At 49.6% G+C, this 21,066-nt stretch overlaps 1 protein-coding gene across 1 annotated transcript in view; it reads left to right on the top strand.

The window, feature by feature from the left end:
* Positions 1 to 19,951, top strand: part of CDYL2 (chromodomain protein, Y-like 2) — a 143,250-nt gene extending 123,299 nt beyond the window's left edge. The window contains exons 7-10 of the mRNA XM_011942205.1: positions 2,740 to 2,912; positions 10,813 to 11,023; positions 15,400 to 15,543; positions 19,053 to 19,951. Coding sequence (XP_011797595.1) covers positions 2,740 to 2,912; positions 10,813 to 11,023; positions 15,400 to 15,543; positions 19,053 to 19,211 — 687 coding nt within the window. The 3' untranslated portion in view covers positions 19,212 to 19,951. The remainder of the gene's footprint in view (positions 1 to 2,739; positions 2,913 to 10,812; positions 11,024 to 15,399; positions 15,544 to 19,052) is intronic.
* The last annotated feature ends 1,115 nt before the right edge of the window (positions 19,952 to 21,066 follow it).

Here is a 21,066-nt window from a genome sequence, read left to right as displayed (position 1 = left end):
TGGGGCTTGAACAAGTGACTCCCTCATAAGGCTAAGTGAGTTCACATCGTAAAGCAGCGCTTCTCAAACAATAACATGCATATGGATTCCCTGCAGGTCCCGTGAACATACAGAGACTCATCCTGTTGGTCTGGGCTGGGGCCCAAGACTCTGCATTTCTGGCCAGCTCTCGGGAATGTGAAGTTGCTGATCTAAGGACCATACTTTGAGTAGTGAGGTTTGAAAGCGCTTGGGGCAGAGCCCGACCTGTTCTGTAGGGTCAGTATATAAAAGGGGACATCTTGAAGGATATGTGCCATGCACTGCACTAAGCAGGCTACTTGCATCTTGTTTGTTGGTAAATCTGAGGTAGCTCTAAATTTTACAGATAGAGAGACCAGGAGAGGCTAATGATTTCACTGCAGATTACCCAAGATGTTGTGGGGTAGAAGTGGAGCTTGTGCCCAGCCATAGCCCCAGAGGCCCATGTTGACCTTCTGGAACCCCTTGTAAGTCTGGGCTGGGGCCTTAGACTCTGCATTTCTGGCCACCTCCTGAGGGGTGTGATGCTGCTGTTCTAAGGACCACACTTTGAGCAGTGAAGTTGGAAAGTGCTTGGGGCAGAAAGAGCCTGAACCATCTCAGCAGGAAACTTTGAGCCGGCCAGTCCGTTAGCGTGGGCTCTGCCAGTTGCTGACATGTTGCCTTGAGAAAGTCACGTTTCTCTCTGAGCCTCAGTTTCGTCTTCTGTAAAATGGAGCTAATAATAATGCCCACCTCACAAGGGGATTGGGAGTGTAAGTACTCATGGGCAAGTGCTCTGTAATGTTCAGGTGCATCCAAAATAGTTCCTCGTGTGATGAGGAGCTGAACAGCCTGGCTGCATGCCTTTGAAGAGCGGAAACACAGCCTTCATGGGTTGCAAAGTTTTTGGTGGTAAACTCTTCAGTCTTTTAAATGATTTTCACAGGTCTTGAGTTGGCCTTGTAAAAGCTTCTAGGTGGGTGAGCAAGCAGCCTACCTAATTTTCTTCTGAAGTTGAGGAAAAGGGCTAATGAGGGTGATTAAACAAGCAGATATTGAGTGTCCACCATACCCCAGGCAGTGTGCTAGGCTCTGAGTATACAGTGGGGAATAAGAGAGATGCCATTCCTTTCTTTATTAAAATAACAGTTGAGCAAGGGTGGACAAATAAAAGGCAGGAAACAAATAAGTAGTAGGTAAGACAGGCAAATGTATGATAAAGGAAGGAAACAAATGGGGGTGCTGGACAAGGGAGAATAGGGGGAGGAGAATAGGGTGGGTCATAGAAGGACTTTCAGAGTCAAGGAGCCTGGGCAGTCCCACAAGGGGTGGGGAGATTGGCACATGCAAAGGTGATTAGGTGAATATGCACTTGGCCCAGGGAAGACGTTCAAAGAAGGCTGCAGGGTGGTAACTGGGAGCTCTGGGCTCTCCTAGCTGCCCCACCCCTGCCTGTCCCTCTCTGGGCTGGCTGCTTGCTCTGGGGCTGACAGCCCTCCTTCTCCATGAATGAAAGGCCATGGCCAGACAGTGGGAATCTGCAGGGTCAAAGTGCATAGACTAGGCATTGTGTGAGCCAGGCCAGGGCTCACATCCACCTCTAACACTTACCTACTGTGTGGCCATGGACTAGTGTCACGACCTCTCTAGGCATCTGTTCCCTGGTCTGGAAGTAAGAAGAGTGCCTACTCACTGGTGCTGGGGAGGCTGGAGCCCAGGTAGCAGGGTACCTGGCCTGCAGTACATGTTCACTGCTAAGGTAGCACTTGTTGGTCTGACCACTTACCGAGGGCACCTGTGTCTGTCTCCCAAATTCTGTCCTGCCCTCCACCTGCCCAAGACAAGGTCACAGAGTCCTAAAAATCCTAGGGCATACATGCAGGAGACACATAGAGGAGATAAGGGGAACTTGTCCCATGATGGCAGGGCGGCCAGCACAGTTCTTCCATGTCAGATGGCAGACTTAACTGGCATGCAGAAGAGGAACAAAATGCCTTTTATCCAGAATTCATCATTACCTCCCAGGAATGTGAACCTGCAGGTGGCCATAGCATAACCGTTCCCTTCACTTATTCTTCACTGGAGACCTTGAGAGTGGGTCCACCCATTTACAGATGGGGACACTGAGGATGAATAACCAGCATGGCTCAGGTCCCATGGCTAGTAAGTTGCAGAGCCAGAATTTGGACCAGGGGCTTGGAACTCCTGTGGGACTTTAAACCCAGGTCTGGATCTGATGCCAAAGCCCAGTGGCCATGTGGCACCTGCAGACCATGCGGGGTATTAGCTGGATGAAAGATGAGCAAGGATGTATAATAATCAAATTGAGTCATCTAGAGATGGCTTACATCCCTTACTTGGGCTGTGCACGGATTTTTTCCACATCTTGTAAAGGGCTAAATAAGCAAATGCCAGAACAAGATTTGCAGAGATTTACCAGGGATTGAGCGACTCCAGGCCAGGCTTCCAGATCTGCAGCCAGTGACCACACTGCCTCCTTATTAGCACTCTTCTGCCTGCTCTGGGGATAGTGCTGGAGGGCTTTGGCTGTGATAAGTGTTTTTCTCCTTGCTCTGGATTCATGCTTGTACTCAGGGGAGGCTCCCTGCACAGGCAGAAGCAGATTCCCTGGCCTCTACCCTCAGGGGATCAGGCCTCTGGCTGTCTTGCTGTCTGAAAGCCCCAGGCTTACAGGATAGTCACTTAACATCCCTGCAAATTCATCTCTGCCGGCAGATCATGAAAGAAGTCCGGCGAGCACTCTGCAACGCAGCCACAGACGACAGCAAACTGCTGCTCCTCAGCGCAGTGGGCAGCGTGTTCTGCAGCGGCCTGGATTATTCCTACCTAATTGGCCGGTTGTCCAGCGACCGGCGAAAGGAGAGCACTCGGATTGCAGAAGCCATCAGGTGAGCTGTGCTCCTGTTCCCACACCTTGGGATCCTGCCTAGGGTTATCAAGTGAAAATACAGGCTGCTCAGCTACATTTGAATTTCAAACAACCGGGATTTTTAATTTTAGCATAAGTACATGCTGTGCAATATTTGAGACCTGCTTACAGTTTAGAAATGTTGGTTGTTTATCTGAAATTCAAATTTTAATTGGGCATCTTATATTTTCATCTATAACCATAGTCCTGCCAAAATTAGGACTGCTTTGCCCTCTAGGTTAGATCCCACTTTCATTCTTTTGATCGGAAAGATTTTTTATTTGCTATCAAGGCCTGAGTCTGGTCGTGGCTATGTGTTATCCACACTGCTCCCGCCCCTTGCCTGATGGGGAGAGCGTCTGGTTGTCTGGTTGTTTGTGTGTCCCAGCGCTGCCGTAACTCAGCAGTGGGGAGGTTGATGGAGGGGTTCCCTGGGCAGCTGTGTGTTTGCAGACCCAAGGGGATACAGGGTATGTCCCCCTTTCTAATTGCCCCTGGGCAAAAGTTGGGGTCCTGGGGGTGACTCAACAGTGAGTACCTTTTTGGGACACTGAAGGGTAGTTATTTCCCCATTCTTTATTAGTATATCAAAAGCAAGCGAGTGTCATTTCTAGACACTACGGCTGTTTAGCTGGTTTACAGCTGTCAACCAGTGTTCACCTGGGAGGGACTGCTGTATCTTGCTTAGGAATCAGACAAGTCACATTTCAGGAATGCCCCTGGTCACATGAGAAGGAACATTTATTCCACATGGTATCACAGAGCCTCAGGCCGTAAGGCAGGGATTTTCTGGGGCCTCCAGTCTCCATAGTTCAGTGGAAGTGCCACACACAGGGAGGCCGATTCCCACGTGGCTGTAGGGGGCTTTGAGGGGTGGCGTTGTCTCCAAGAGGTGATGCTGGGATGCACTTGTGTGTGGAATTCAGAGTCCCTCTTCAGGGTGAAGCAGCCATTGGAGCCCCTACTCCAAAATACGCATGTCTGCTGTTGCAGAATTCTTGCCAGAAGAGACATGACAAGCCTGGGCACTGTTACGTGAAATGCGTTGTGGTTATGGAGGCACAGGCTTCCTGGCTGTGCCCAGACGGTTTGCGCTTTGCCTGGTCCCAGCTCTGCCCTCTCGCTACTGCCTTTCCATGTGTCGAAGGGGGACCGCAGGATTTCCAGCGTGCTTCTCTCATACATGAGGCCACCACAGCCCACCCAGAGAACCGAGTGCCCGTTTTTGTGACCTGTGGAGCCTCAGTCATGGTCTTTATCTGGTTTACAAATTTCAGTGGAGGCGTTAGCTGGATTTCCAGAAGCCCAGGGAAACCTGGCTGACACAGCCCCTGGTTTTCACTCCATGCGTGCGCAGCTCATTAGCGTCCAGACCCCTTGTACTGAGTTGAAGTGTAGCCCCCAAAAGATATGTCCAGGTACCAATCCCTGGAACCTGTGGAGGTGACCATATTTGGAAAAAGGCTCTTTGCAGATGTAATTAAGTTCAGAGTTCCAAGATGAGATCATCCAGGGTTGGAGTGGGCGCCAGACGCAGAGAGAACTTACTTCGTAAGAGGGACACAGACAGAGGAGAAGGTGATATGACAGAAAAGGGAGAGCTTAGAGTCATGCAGCCTCAAGCCAAGGAATTCCAAGGATGGCCAGCAGCCACCGGAAACTGGGAGCGAGGCCTGACACAGCTTCTCCCTTAGAACTTCCAGAAGGAACCAGCCCTGCCAACGCCTTGAGTTTGGAGTTCTGGTCTCCAGAACTATGAAAGAATACCTTTTGATTGTTTTAGGCCCCCAAGTTTTTGGTGACTATTCCCTGGGAAACTAATATAGCCTGGAAGGAAATCATTAGCAGCTCAAAGAGCCTCATCTTTTCAGGCTCTCCTCTTAGGCAAGGGCCCATCCTGACCTCTGCCCAGCATCCTCAATGGCTGCTCCTTCTGGTGGGCAGCTGTTCACCTTTGCTGATGGGGTCTATTAACAGATTATCCCGGGCAGCTGCAGGCAAGGTGGGACTCGTAGGCCAGCCCTGAGTTGACAGTGATGAGGCTTGTCCCAGCGTGGGGTGGGCGAGGGGGTCATTCCTGCATGCAGTGATAAGGTATTGCAGCTGGGTCACTGAAGGGATGGAAGCTGAACAGAAACAGGGTTTCCAGAGGGTCAGGTCTCAGATGGATTTCCCCAGACCCCCCACTGAATGGTTCCTTCCTCTGGCTTTGCACGCCCAGTCTCTCTGGTGAGGGTGGCATCTCCCTGGCCTGTCCCTGCATTTGTGTCTTGGATGTATCAAAGCTGAGGGGCAAAACCTTCCCTCCTGTCCCCATAGCCTCTACCCACTGGGGTCTGCAGTGTGATATCTATGCATCTCTGGACTCTTGAGAACCAAATTCATGGAGAAAGAGATGTCAGAGGCAGATGGGGTTGAAAACATCAACTGTAGGAGAACGTGGCTGGGGTCGGGGCTCAAACTGGCTCCTGACTTTCCCAGCTGAGTAGTTCTGGGGAAACACGGCCAGTGGAATTCAGACATTTGCCATGTCAGCGGGCAAGTGAGCTCCCCTTAGGCAGAGCACAGGGCAAGATGGCGGAGGCAGGAGGAATTCTTCTTGATGCTTCAAAGGGAGCAGAAGTTGGTAGTTCGTGAGCTAGCAAGGATGAGGGCATGGGAAAGGAGATGTCCCCTGGACCACTGGTCCCCAGCCCTGACAGCACAGGGAGGCCCAAGGGAGCGTTCCCAAGACCTAGATGCTTGGCAACACTCCCAGGGGACTCTGGATTATTTAGGCTGAGGTGGGGCCAGCGCATCTTTTGATGTGAATCATCCTTGGTGGTTCTCAATGGCAGCCAGGGTTGAGAACACCTGCCCTGTGCTAACCAGATTTCTGCACCACTGATTGAGAGCACTAAGAGAAACCCTAAGATTCTTATTTTTATGCAAGGGAGAAAAGGTGGTTATTAAGGGGATGAGGGTGAAGAAGGAGGTGATACAGGCATGAGAACGGTGAGAACCACAAGCAAAGATGGATGGAGGTGCAGAAGATGTGGCCATGCAGAGATAGATGCTCCTGGGGTTAGAAAGAGACCGTGGCTCGCCCATCAGCACCAAACTCTTTCAAGGCATCTCCAGCTCTCCCAGCTTGGGAGTGCTGCCTCGGAGGCCACACTCTGGAGTTGGGGACACAAGGTGGCAGCGAAGCATTCTGCAGATAACGTTTTGTGGATTTCCAGAGGGGTGTCCTGAAGGAAGTGCATTGTCTTTGAAAGGAGCTTGATTCATGCTGCAGGTTCTGCGCCCGCTCCTGTCAGTTTTCTAGGTGTGTTAGCATACTTACAAGAAATCTCTTGTGAAAGAACTTCCTTCAAAATCTAGCAGGGCCAAAATGTTTTTTTGGACATCGAACTGCCCCCATCTCTTCTCTTGGGACACGCTCCTAATAGGGCTGACCAGGCATGCTGCATGGCCTTGGCACCCCGTGAGTGGTACTCTCACCCCCTCCTCATCCTTGCCTGAAGAAAACTTGCATATGCATGACCAGGACTGGTGACTGGGACTCATCACTCTGCAAATGTTTGATGAATGAACTAGCAGATTTGGGGAGAGCTCAGGTGGTTTGTTCAGAAGCCTCTCTCCTGGATCCATCCCAAAAAGAGGCTGCCTCCTCTGAACTTACGGGGGAAGACTCTGGGGTCCTGCAGAGGAAAACTCTAGTGACAAGGCGGCTTGTTCAAACGAGATATTCAGGAAAGCAGTGTTGGCTAGCAGCTGCCCATGTGGCACCTGGAAGCAGGCTGCCTGAGCTCAAAGCTACCTCTGCACTTGCTGGTGGTGGAGCCTTGGGTGTGTCACAGATCTCTCTGAGCCTATTAGCTCATTCAGAAAATGGGAACAATCAAAATGATGGTACTGTCCTCACCAGTGGGTTGCTAGGATGAAGAATAAAAAGATACTCTATGTGAAACACTTGGGCTATTCCTGGCACTAATATGTACTTGGACTTATTATTACAGTTGTTGTCACTACTGCTGGTACTTCCAGCCATAACTTCTAGCTAAGCTGAGTCTCAGACCAGGGAGTGGGCCCCTGGACTAAGGGGTGGGTTGTAGACTAAGGAGTGGCCTGCTGGGGACCTCTCTGGGGGCCCCAGGATGGTGGTCACTGTTTGGTCCTGTACTGGCTGACTTGGCTCTGAGCTTTGGCTGGGGGAGGGTTCTCCTCCATGGCTCTGGTTAAAGGGAGTGGGTAACTGGGTCACAAGAGAAATGCCGATTGCTCCAGGGGAAATTGAGACATTCCTGTTAGCAGAATTTTGCTTCTGGGTCACTTGTAGCCTAGGAGAGTGGATCACAGACCAATTTGAGAATTGAATGAGGACTCTGTCCACCCTCCCCAGCAGATGCATTCCCCATAATAATAGCAGCAGGGATGGTGTGCTCCCCGCATGTCCGCACTGGGCTAGCACCCTGCATGGAACGTCTCCTTTGATTCTTATTCAACTCCCAATCTGGGGCAACATCGTTGATTTTCCCATTTTACAGAGGGAGAAAATGAGGCTCCAAAGACCAGGCACCCTGTCCAAGGTCTCACCATTAGTTAGGGGCAGAACTGAGACTTCACTCTGAGTCTTTCAGATTCTGAAGTTCTTGCTCCTTCTGCCACATCAGTGCAGCCCAGCAGCTTTGTCAGGCAGAAGCCACAGGGCTCGGGTAGAGCAAAGGAAGCTGTGCGGGTCAGGTCAGCCTGATGGCCTTGGATGTGGGGGAAGGCGGGGTACAATCTTCCCCACCCAGCCTCGCCATCGCAGCGGGATCAGATATCTGAGCTGCAGGGCCCGTAATGCAATATCCTGTTTGCTGCTTGGCTCCCAATGATAGAGATCTACTGCCCGAGGTGAGAGAAAGAGGATGGGGGGGTGGCCTTCATTAAACGTTAGGTGACATTTTTATATCAAGGAAATGAAGTGTGAGGCAGGTTGGATGACACAGGAGGGGCTGGGGTAGAGGGTCAGAGCTCTGCACGCCTGGTCCCCTTTCCCTTGCTTCCCTGATTCCCTTGCACGGATCTCAGGTTGGAAACCACAGAGTGAAAGGCTCTGGGGTCCTGCATAAGAAAGCTCTGGAAAGTCACAAGGGCTGCAGTTCATACCTGAAGGATGTCATGTGGTTGATGGAGCTAAGGTGGCAACAGTATCAGAGAGACCCACGGCAGGGAGGCTGTCTTGACAAGCATGGACCCTCTTTTATTAAAATTAACATCCAAACAGAGGCAGAATGATGCATCCTTGGAATGTTATGGAGGGAATTCTGCACCAAGTGGAAGTTATGGCTCCATGAGTCCTAAAGTCCTTCCCACCTCTGAGATCTAAGACTCTGGAATTGTATGAGGTCACTCAGGAATGGGATGTTTGATAAAAATCATCCAAACCCCCAAGGATTCTACAAAAAAGTCCATATCCCCTGCAGACCCCAAATTGCTTTCAGTGAAAAGCACTTGCAAAAACCAGTGACCTAACCTAAAACCTCACCATAGGTTAGGAAGTAAATGATGTCAGGAATTGGGCCACTGGAACACCAAGCATCAGAAGTCGTGGAGCCAGGACTCCCTCTCTGAAGTAGTACCTTTTGGGGACCAGCAGGGACTGAGAGCCAACTCCACTATCGCAGGCAGTGTGATGCCTCATGCCTGAGTCAGAGGCGCATACTTTCATGACAACTTACATAGATCGTAAGATACCTCCTACCCCGGCAGAACATTAAGTAGGCTTTCTCGCAGTTGAATCTGATCCCAGTATATCACTGTGATATCCACAACTTTTGATAAGAGTTGGGGAAAGGAGCAGTATTGATTGAGAAGAGATAAATCAGCTCGACTTTTTTTTTTTTTTTTTTGAGACAGAATGTCACTTTATTTCCCAGGCTGGAGTGCAATGGCCCGATCTTGACTCACTACAACCTCCGCCTTCTGGGTTCCAGCGATTCTCCTGCCTCAGCCTCCCAGGTAGCTGGGACTACAGGCGTCCGCCACCATGCCCGGCTAATTTTTGTATTTTTAGTAGAGACGGGATTTCACCATATTGGCCAGGCTGGTCTTGAACTCCTGACCTTGTGATCCTCCCACCTCGGCCTTCCAAAGTGCTGGGTTTACAGGCATGAGCCACCGTGCCCGGCCTCAACTTTTGTATTAGTTAAGTATTAGCTGATGTAACAAGTAAACCTCATATATAGAAATGTACTTTTCAGATACATAAGCCTAAAATAGATGTCACCATCAGCCTGTGACTCGAGAACCTAGACTTCTTCCATCCTGTGGCTCAGCAAATGTCTTCCAGGACTGTTGTGCTCACCAAGATGAGTGGGCTTGGAGGATGCCATGGTGGGAGGTTTGGTGTGTACCTGGAAGTGGTACGGATGGGATTTTGCTCACATCCTGTTTGGCCAGCACTTGGTGACTTGGTCACAGCCACATGCAGTCGGAGATGGGAAATGTGGCCGGCCAGTAGCCCCGGGAAGAAGAGGGAAAACAGGTTTGGTGAAGAGCTGGTTCACCATTGCCACACCTCTGCAGTCTTTGCTCTTGTTCTGGGAGACTCATGTATTTGCTCAACAGCTATTTACTGAGCGCTAATTCCAATATTGATGGAAGCCGAGCAGTGCCCCAGGCAGACGTCTGGGTGTCCTTAAGGAGCTAAAGGGGAGGAAGAATCCAAAAACAAGCAAATAATTAGTTAGGGTGATTGCAAATTTTGATAATGGTGTTTTCTAAGAACTCTCAGAGGCCTGTGTGGCTCATGCACAGTGAGTGGGGGCAAGAGTGATGTGAGGGAAACCTGGAGAGGTAAGCTGAGGCAGGCCAAGGTCAGATCAAGGTCATGGGCCTTTGGATTTTATTCTTATGAATTCTTATAGTTTCTCATATCTCTGAGAGTAATGAAGGATGCAGACTTTACTACACATCTTGTGTCTTTCCTCCATGTCCGGATGAATATTAAAATTTTATAGATCATACATAGCAACTGGGGAAAAGCAAAAAGCCTTCTGAGGCAAAGGAAATAGAGGTCACTGCTGATGGCTCTGTGTGATTGGTAAAGGTGCATGCATTGCTCAGGGCAGAATGGCAGGGAGAAAAAGTATTGCCCAGTCTTGTAGTCGGGATTCTAGCTCCTGCCTACAGATTTTAGTCAGAGCCATCCTAACACACATAGACTGTATTCAGCATTTTAGAACCACCCTTGATGAGTCTGGCATCCCTGCAGGTAATTCAGAATCTGACCATCCTACGTCTGATTTTTGAAAATCTTAAATGTCATCATTCCCAACATGTACCCACCATCTGAAGCTTGAAGTGCCCCTACAACATCACCCAGCATAATCATTGAGCTAAAATGCAAATACCTCCAGGAATGAGGAATTCATACCCCACAAAGCCACTCCATTCACCTTTGGCCAGAGATGTTAAAACATTCTTTCTCTCTTTGACTTGAAATATGCCTCCCTATTACACCTTCCCTTTGGTTCTGGTTCTGCACCTTAACATTCGGGTTGACTTCTTTAGCATATATACAAATTCTGTCAATATCTAGGGTGCCCATATAACTTACTGTCTAAGCCATGGCTTTTGAGAATGGAAGGAGATGGTAACTGGGTTCTGTGCTAGGACACGGGGCATGAACCGGGGCAATCTGAGCAAACCAGGACATGCAGCGACCCCATCAGTGTACCTCAGAAAATCTGACAGCTGGTGGTTCCATGTCCAGGCAATGAGGCCCTTGCCTGGTACTTCTCACCTCTGATGACGTGAGGGTGCGTCACAGCACCTGGGAGAGTCAAGGGTTCCAGTGGGGCTTGGCAAGCTGTAGTCACCTGTTCAAGAGGATCTTCTCTCTCTCCCAGGGACTTTGTGAAGGCCTTTATCCAGTTTAAGAAGCCTATTGTGGTGGCCATCAATGGGCCAGCCCTGGGCCTGGGCGCCTCCATCCTGCCCCTCTGTGACATCGTGTGGGCCAGTGAGAAGGCCTGGTTCCAGACGCCCTACGCCACCATCCGCCTCACGCCTGCTGGCTGCTCCTCCTACACCTTCCCCCAGATCCTGGGCGTCGCGCTGGTAAGCCTCCTGTGATACCTGGATTTGGATCCCAGCGGGATCCTTCCTCTCCCTTGGGTTTTTAGGGGCTCTTCATGGGGCTAGAAACCTGAGGGTGTTGTCAGCCTGAGGATTGGCCGGGCTGCCTCGGACCCTCCACGCCATCAGTGCCAGATGGAGTAGCCCGGCCTGAGAAGATGGCGATGATGTCAGTGTATGGCCCATGCACTCTGCATGATGTCTCAATTACTCCTCACTCCAGCCCCCTGAGGGCGTGTCTTAGGATTGGCTGGGTGCTGTAACAAGCAGCCCACGGTCTCGGTGGCTTGAACAACAAAACTTTCCTTCTTACTCTGGTGTGGTCCAGCATAGGTGTAGGGGTCACCCACACTATCTGGGGACCCAGGTGTCTCCCATCCAGTAGATGTGCCCTCACTTCCAGCCAGTGGGAGAGAAGAGAGAGCCAGAAGCATCACCCTGTAGGGCTTCACAGGCCAGGCCTGCAGGGGCATCTTCACCTTCACTCATGTGCCATCGACCATGACTCAGCCTCTGGCCACATGCACCTGCAAGGGAGGCTGGGAGATGTAGCCCAGTGCATGTCTAGCAAGAAGAGGAAAAGGATTCAGTGAACACAAAGCGGCCTCCACCCCATGTGGAAACGGCTGTGATTTCCATCTTACAGATGGAACGTTAAGCTCAGAGAAGTTAGCCATGTCACCAGGTGGCGCAGACAGAGCCGCTGTCCAATGGAGGCAGCAGAGTCCACTGTAAGCTGTGGTCAGATTCTGCACCAACATCCAGAAGCGAGTCTGGACAGGAGAGAGCAGTGATGACAGCTGGCACGTAGGAAGCACTTGCTGTGTGCTGGGCTGGGCTGTCAATGCAGTCCACACCCCTGGCAGGACGGCTGTGATCCCCATTTTGCAGATGTGGAGACTGAGGCTAGAGAGGTTTAGTGCATTGTCTAAAGGCATGCAGTGGTAATGCCAGTTGTGGGATTTGAGCACGGACTGGCTGGTTCCACTGTATGTGCTCCAAACCCAGCCTGTTATTAAATAGGTCCCACACCTGAGGGGTGAATCTGAGATTGGCTGTCAGGACCAGGGAGGGGTTCAGAACGTGTAGCTGGTCCGAGTAAGCGTTGGAGGTGCCATGCTCCTGCATCCGGGCTTCTTTTGCCGGCTCCTCCCCTGTGGACTCTCAGGCAGCCCTTGCTGTTCAGAGTAGCCATGAACTCTGAACTCAGCTCTGATGGGCTAATACTTATTTCATAAGCATGGGTCCCAGCTGGATCTCAAAAGGTTCTCAGGGAGTCCCTTCCTCCCAGCCCCCTCTAGCCAGTCAGCTCCCTTTTTCTCTCCCTTTCTTCAAATGCTGCAAATCCACTAAGTGCCCAGCTCGCCATACCCACCAGGAGTCGAGGAGTGAAGAACAACCCTGTTCTTCAGACCTTCTATTCCCCGGCTCAGTGTCTTGAAAGGAGGTCCCACCTTGTTCAGAGAGGACCCCTTTGAGTAGGTGACATTTGAACAGAGGCAAGAATTCCAGGCAGAGGATGCATGAAGGGAAGGACGGAGAAGGGAGTGGGCCTCGCGGGCCCTGGGTTGAGAGTGGTCAGGTCAGTGTGGCTGGGTCCTGGTGAGGATGGTGGGGAAGGGGGAGGAACGAGGTCATGGCAGTGGCGTGGGGTGGCCCCTGCGAGCCCGGCACGCCAGGGAGGGTGCTGGGCCTTCATTGTTGTGCCTGCCTCAGCAAGGTCTGCCCAGGGTCCACTGGGGGCATCTGCCAGCAGAGGCCATAGGTCACAGGAGACCCCACAGAACTGCCAGAGAAGCACCCCTTAGGTGACAGGGCCAAGCCCTGAAACCCCAGAGAAAAGGCTGAGTGTTGCCTCCCCAGCCCTGCAAAGTGTGCTGGGAGCTTGGTGCTGTCATGATGCCTTTGGACAGCAGAGAATATTGTGGCTTTGTGACATTAAATGACTTGCCCAGAGTCACAAGTCAGTGAGTAAACTCTGTTTCTGTTCTTGTTTTCTTATCTCTAGAGTGGGTTGTTTGTTAATGTTATGGGTCTTCACCAGGGACACCCTACCTCCACCAAGAATCCCCTTTCTGAGTCCTTAGGCTTCTGGATAATACCCTTAAGTTCTCTCTTCAAAAGAGAATAGTCCATTGTGGCCCCACAGCTATTGTGAATTCTTCCTTTTTAGGAACAGACTCCAGGATGTTTCTTTTGATGTCTTGATTTTGTTGGAAGGTAAACACCCACCTTTGACATTATGCTCATGCTCTTGAGGCAGCTCAGCACGTTCTCAGGACTGTGACTGTTGCACTTGGGCAAGCACCTGTGGAAGGGCAGGGGCTTTTACACTGTATTTCTTCCTTGTCTTCCTTTGCAGTTCCATCCCCCGTTGTTTCCATCTGAGGGCCTGCAAGGGCCTCATTCTTCTCATCTCTCAAGTCCTGCTTTTGTTACAATAGTGAGGCTGATAGCAGTGTCCCTTGTCCTTCCTTCATATTCCTCCTTGTTCCATTTTGAAAATGACATCACCAACCATAACAAAAATAGCAGATTTCTGCTACCCCTTCTGCACATAGCAGTCCCTGTTCTAAGCACCTCTCAGTTAACCTTGCCTCTGCACTGGGAGCTTGGTGCTGTCATGATGCCTCTTGGACAGCAGAGAAGATTGTGGCTTTGTGACGTTGTGACTTTCCCAGAGTCACGCGTCTTATGTTCTTGTTTTCTTAGCTCTAGAGGGGATTGTTTGTAAATGTTATGGGTCTTCACCAGGGACACTCTGCCTCCACCAAGAATCCCCTTTCTCTCTGAATCCTTAGGCTTGTGGATGATACCCTTAAGTTCTCTCTTCAGAGAGGGCACTGCAGGGTGTGGTGTCTGAGGGGTGGCCAGGAGCCTTTCTGTATGAATGGAGGCCTCGCCTTGTACCTCGCACCTGCCAGGGAGTAGCTTCCAGTGGATCTGAATCCAGGTTCATGGGAGCAGATACGGGCCATTTGCCACTTCTCCCAGCGAACTTCTACTGAGTTCATTGGACTGAGGTGTTCTTCCGAAAGCATCAAGGCCTCCATTTGTGTTCACATCTTGAACCAGGCAAGCATATGCTAAGACTTATTATCGACATAAAAGATTGCCCTCTACTCTGGTGTGAAAGATTGTCCTCTGGGTCATCGTGAACCGTCGGTGACAACCAGAACCAAATGGGGGAACTTACGCTTAGCTCTGGAGGCCGGAGAGTGCCTGGCATTTTAACATTAGCCCAAGAGGAGCTAGCACATAGAGGCAAGAGAGAAGAGCACGTGGGGAAGGCATTGCCGGCCGTGCGGACTCTATCACATGGATTTGACCATTACGCCCTAATTATCAGTCACTGTCTGTAAGTTGCAGCTTATTACTATCACGTTCTCTGTCTCTGCCAGGGACCTTATCTATGTAACTCCTCCCAGACCTTGTATGACAGCTGCAAGTTTCAAAGCAAAAGGAAATTCTCTGGGGAGTGTGGTACAAAGATATCCCAGGTCACCAGAGCCCAGGGAAGGTTGCTCTCTGCCCTTCATGACTGGGCAGTGCCCTCGGCCAGCCCTGAGCCGCTGGGAGAGATGCATATCTGTGCCTTGGTATTGTGGTGTTATTCAGGACCTTTTTGGTAGCCAGTGATGGAAGCGCTTTAGCCAGTTCAGTTTTTTAAAAAGGAGCTTAATGGTTCTCCCAGCTGGAAAGTCCAGAAGTGGCAGTTCCCTTGGGGAGACAGGGCTTGGGAATTCAAGTACCACCAGGTCTCTCTCTCTTTCCCTTAATCTTTCTCTGTCTCACTCTCTTCTCCTATTTCTCCTTTCCTTGTGGCCCCAACTCTCCACAGGCAGGGACACAGCCATGGATGGTCCTTGGGGCTCACTGATGTTAGCCTGCAGTCAGAGAGGAAGAAAGACTCTTCCACCACACCTGCAGCTGCAAACCCTACTTGAGCTTTATTATCTAGAAGGGAGCATATCTTGATCCCTGGGCTGTTGTGAGCTGAGTACATTTCAGTGCCAACGACGTCATCACGGCTGGGTCATCGGCTCTGAAATGTACCCAACCCACAATCCATGCCTATGTGTGTGCCACCAGAAATGGGGACGGGCATGGGGCATACAGAGACACAGTAAATACACAGCTTCTTTGGGGAATTTAATGAAAACTGTGAACCTTCTGCTCATGGACACAAACATTTCCATGCAATTCCCAAAGCTTATCTGACCCCAAAATAAGATAAGGATCTGGAAGGTGAGATGCCTTCCAGAACTGAGATTGTTGCAGGTGGCAAACCCTGGACCAGCTGAGGGAGATGGGTGGACCTCCAGGCCCTCAGTCTTCACCTGCTTTTGCTTTTTCAGGCCAATGAGATGCTGTTCTGTGGGCGGAAGCTCACCGCCCAGGAGGCCTGCAGCAGGGGGCTGGTGTCGCAGGTCTTCTGGCCCACCACGTTCAGCCAGGAGGTCATGCTGCGGGTCAAGGAGATGGCATCCTGCAGTGCCGTGGTGAGTTCCTGCGCCTCCTGCATGCTTGTCCTTATGACAGACCCATTTTACAGATGAGGACAGCAAGGCTCAGAGGGCTTCGTTGACTTGCCAGAGGTCACACAGGGAATAAGCAAAAGACCCTTTACAATTTAACAAATGCCTTTTCTCAGTATTGACAACTTCAATCAGAGAGAGACAGCCAGCATTATTACAAATTCTCCATCATCTCCAGGCAGAGAAACCTCACAGAAGAAATGGATACTCTAGGGTAGCGTCACTACTTTCAAAGAAAGTCCTAAACACATGCAGAAGCACAAAACATCTATAGCTTTCAAAGAAACGAGAAGCAAAGGCAAATAAGGACAAAAAGTATTGAACCCGTCCAGAAATGACTAGAGAAAGCCGTACACACCGTGCCTCTATTTCATTTCTTTTCTCCACTGACTGCTCGGCGCATTTAAATGTCACTGTTTGAAGATGCACTGAAAAATACATAAACAAATAACACCTCCGCAGAGGCAGTGGTTTTTAATTAAGTGTTGATTTTATCTCATCGCAGTCACTCAGAGCACAGCAGGAGAATATCCTGTGGGAAGGTGGAGACAAGGCCACTCCTGCAGCCCCAGGGCTGGTTCTGGAGCTGAGAGAGGCATTTTGGGAGATTGAGGCTCTAGGACTCGCTCTGTGCTTGAGAAACGGGGAGCTGCTGGGTGCATTTTTGGGGCCAGAACCTTCCCCCTCCCTTCTTTGTCTCCCTCTGCCTGTGTTCACACCCGGCTGTCATGCTTCTCCTGCTGGGCCTCTTCCCTGTCTATTGGCATCTACTGTGTTTAAGCCCTGCCCCCTGCAGGCTGAACACATAGTGCCCTCAGGGTGAGGGTGTTGGTGGGGGTTGGCAAGGTCTCCACGTTGTTAGTGAACACTCACGTGGGCCACAGGCATTGCTGATCTCTCCACTCTCTTCACGTGGATTCTCTTTTAATCTTACTAAGGACTAGGGTGACCAGTTTGCCCCACCTTGTCTGGGACTGTCCTGGTTTGAGGACTGAAAATCCTGCATCCCAGGAAACCCCGCTGTTCTCACACTGCTGAGAAAGACATACCTGAGACTGGGTAATTTATAAAGAAAAGGAGGTTTTAATAGACTCACAGTTCCACGTGGCTGGGGAGGCCTCACAATCATGACGAAGGCCAAAGGCACGTCTCACATGGCGGCAGACAAGACAGAAGTGACAGCCAAGTGAAAGGGGAACCCGTTATAAAATCATCAGCTGTCTTGAGACTTATCCACTACCAGGAGAACGGTGTGGGGGAAACCACCCCCATCATTCAATGATCTCCCACCGGGTCCCTCCTACAACATGTGGGAATTACGGGAGCTACAATTCAAGATGAGATTTGGGTGGGGACACAGCCGAACCATATGCTCCTTAGTCCTGGGCAGACAGGGGTGATTGATCACCCTGGGGTCAGCTTCATGGAGAAACAGGTAGAAATTCTAAGCAGAGGAAGCAGTGAGAGTGAGGGCACTCAAAACAGGAAATCACAGGGAGTGTAGGCAGCGGCGTGCGGTCGGGTGGCAGGGGAATGCCAGGAAACATGCGACTGAAAAGGAGGGTGGGAGACTGGCCTGGAAGCTGCAGAGAGGGGTTTGACCTGTTCTGTGGCAGGGAAGAGACCCTCAGGTGAATCCAGCTGTTGAAGGACACCTGAGGGGGCGGGCTTTTAGAACAAGGAATGCTGCAAGGAGGTCTCTGCTGCCAACAGCTGTGAATTCAGGAGTGCTGGGGTGTTTCCCGAGAAAGGAAGTACTCCAGCAGAGTGAGGCCCGTGGCCTCGGGGAGATGGTGCTCTTCGAGGTCATTCCAGGGGGAAAGAGCCAGCTGGGTCTGGCAGCTCATCCCACCACCTTCAGCCTCCAGCCCAGGCAGGGGAGTGAGACTGCAGCCTCTTCCAGCGTGCTGGAGCTCGGGAGCTGCCATCTTGCTTCTTCCTGTTTGAAGGCATTTCAGGAGAGGCTGGTGGAGGCCAGCAAAGTGTGCACAAAGGCCTCACTTCTGGCCGTACCTCTGCCAGAGGGCAGCAGCTGCGTGGCTGCTGGAATCAGCCAGACCTGGTTTTCCTACTCCTTCACCCCTGAGTAGTCAGGCAACCCTGGGCCACTTTACATCATGGAGCTTTGGGTTCTGCATCTGTAACATGGGGATGAAAAGACTACTTACTTGCAGGGTTATCATGAGAAGTAAATGAAAGAATTCAGGAAAAGTACTTCTCTTAGATCCTGTTTGTTAATGGTGATCATAGTGGCATTATTATAGTTATTACAAATATTACTACAATCATTACTCATTGCAATGATTAGTATTACTATTGCTGCTATGATTTTTTACTCACTACTATGATTGTTACTATTGTTACTATGATTATTGCTCATTATTGCTCGTTGCTCACTATGACTATTACTATTAGTACTCATTACTGATTGTTCCTACTGTTACTATGATTATTACTCATTACTATGATTATTACTATTGTTACTATGATTATTGCTTTTTGCTGTGACTTATCACTATGATTATTGCTCATTACTATGTAATGAGCAATAATCATAGTATGGTAGTAATAATCATAGTAATAACACTGTAGGAGTAATGCTATGTATACATAATATGTATATATTATATATAGTATATAATATATATACATATATATTATAATATATAATATATGTATATATTATAGTGTATATACATATATATGTGTTTACATATATACATAGGTGTTTACATGTATATATAATGTATATAATACATACTATGTGTATGTATGTAATAGTTTAGTAATGAATAATCATAGATCATTTATGATCATTTATCATAGCTGTTGGCAGCAGCTACTACCTTTATAACCATAATTACCATGATTATTATTACTCCTTACTACAGTTATTACTATAGATGTGATGATTGTTATTCATTCGTATGATTTTTACTCCTTACTATAATTATTATGAAGGTGATAACTTGGAGTGTTATTGCTTGTTACTACCATAATTACTAATTGTAGCCTGAACATGGAGCACTGCTCTTGGGTTGGGTTGTATGGATACTGTGACAACCATTTGTTCATGTCATCGTCTTACTCTGTGTTCTCAGTGATCCTTGAGTTACTGCCAACAGATCATGAAAATGAATCACGGTAGCAGTGTCTCCCATACTTTTTCATTACACCTATAGAAAAGGACTCTGTGTTTGTGTCACCCTTGTGTAACAGGGAAGCCTCTAGTGATCTGGGGTGACATGGGCCCCGCTGAGCCATCCCAGGGCCTCAGGGCTCCATGTCTTGACACATCTGGGATCCGTTCATGACCGTGCTGGATACCTGGGACTGGGAAGGCCCAGGCTGGAGGAGGCAGCCTTCTATGGCTGTGAGTATGGGAGGTTGGCCAGTGCCCCATGGGCCAGGTACCTAGTTCTGGAGCAGAGTCCCCGGTGCCCAGCTAATCAGGCCTGTCTGTTTCCCTCCAGGTGTTAGAGGAGTCCAAATGCCTCGTGCGGAGCTTCCTGAAATCGGTGCTGGAAGACGTGAATGAGAAGGAATGCCTCATGCTCAAGCAGCTCTGGAGCTCCTCCAAAGGCCTGGACTCCCTCTTCAGCTACCTGCAGGACAAAATTTATGAGGTCTGAGGGGCCCCAGCTCACGGGCCCCCAACTTCCAGCTCTGCCCTGTGTTTTGGAAACCAGAGCACAGTGTCTGCCCCGGCCAAGGAGTTTGTCAAGGTGTCTCTTTATACCTAGGGTTGTGTCCATTTCCTCGTGTCCTTTGGTTGCTCCTCATTGGTTTGATTTTGTGTAATGGATGGAAAATGCAGCATACTTGGCCTCCCCCACCTCCCTGCCCTACCTGGCCAGAGAGCTCTCCGGGGCTGTATCTTCCCAGGGCTCCGCCAAGCGCCGCTGTCCTTTCCCCACTTGCTGAAATGCACCATCACGGTCCAGGAAGGGGAAGACCACTTTCCCATTCTTCTGACTCAGGCTGTGTCTACACAGTGCCTCTGACTTGGAGACTTGGCCATCATGGCGCTCTCCAGTTGTATTTAGATCAGGTGTCAGAGGACGACCAATCTTAGGGAATTTCCAGACCAATGAGCAAAATGATTGTGCACACCTGGCTTCAGTCTCCTCTCCGATGCAAATCTGTGTGACTATTAGGGCTTGGTCTTAAAACCCAATTGAGTGATTTACAAACCCAGATATTGTACATTTAGAAATGTTTTGTTAAATATATATTTTTAAAACAATGTAAGTGGAAATTCTGATAATTTATGTGTATTATATGTAAAGCTAGTTTTGCAAAAACAAACTACTAGGGAAATGTTTTTTCTTTCCTTGGACTTATTTTATTTATTTATTTTTGTTTATATATTGTGATGTCTGTTGTTCACACAGATACTATTTTCATACTGCCCTGGACCAAATCCCACACAAGGTTCATGCCGTTTGGTGCATTCTAGCAATGAACCATGTAGAAATAAAGTTTAGAGAGATGAAAACAGAGGATTTCTTTGGACAAAAGGAATAGCTCTGCACCTCTATGTGAAACGGTTCTCAGCTGTAATAATAGAATACTAGTTCCTTAGGTTTGTCCGTAGAAGACATCTTGGGAGAGTTTTCTCTTCCCTGTGCTGTCTTTAAGGAGATAAAGGGCCCTCTCAGCCTGAACGATCCTGGAACAGACCCAGTCCCAAATTGTGTGATGTTGGGCAGGGATGGGGATAGGCCCTACCTGGGAATAGCATATTGTCTAGAGTAAGACTTTTTCTCTGGGGCAAATGACTGAACTTGGATTCTGCAGTCTCTTGCTTCCATGTGATCAGTGATTTCTGTTATTGGCCTTCCAGGGGGTTGGGGAAGAGTTCCCACTCTGCTAAGCTGTCTGGAGGTCTGAATCTTTTCCCCCCAGAAGCTGAAGTGACCCATCTTTTTTCTAGTTTTTTTATGCATATAGGGAGCAATCTCATATAGGGATGAGATCTCCTTGCCCCAGTGCCCCCTGGGCTGCAAGGGGACTCCAACATCTGTGTTAGACCATCAGACTCAAGTCCCTGGATTAACTACAGAGAAGGAGGCGTTGGGGGTTGTGGTTTTGAGTGGTGAGGAGAAAGGTATAAACCTCAAGTTGAGAGCAGACAAATGGAAGAGGTATGTTCTGCATGAGGTTTAAACCATGGGTCAAGGACCCAGAGAAAGCTAGATTCTCAGATTCTCAGGATGGCGGGATTTTTTTCCATTTCCATCACAGCCCGTGAGTATTCCTGAAGGCCCTTGGCCCTCCCCTTCTTCCCCTTTCCTGTTGGGCACCAGCCTTTCTTGGCCCTTCTTTGAAGAGAGTGGAATAAGGCAGCAAGAGGTGGGCACAGCTGGTGGAGGTGAGGCAGGCTCAGAAGACAGTCCTGGTGACAGTTCTCTAACTCTGTGTGGTCCTTTGTCTTCTCCAGGCAATCAAGTGCACTGGGCAGGGCAGGTGGAATGTATTCGTGGC

This window comes from Colobus angolensis, unplaced genomic scaffold (genome assembly GCF_000951035.1).
Source record: "Colobus angolensis palliatus isolate OR3802 unplaced genomic scaffold, Cang.pa_1.0 Scaffold207, whole genome shotgun sequence".
In the NCBI taxonomy this organism is placed as follows: Eukaryota; Metazoa; Chordata; class Mammalia; order Primates; family Cercopithecidae; genus Colobus; species Colobus angolensis.
Note: the sequence above shows the minus strand (reverse complement) of the source record. Positions and strands in the feature narration are given on the sequence as shown.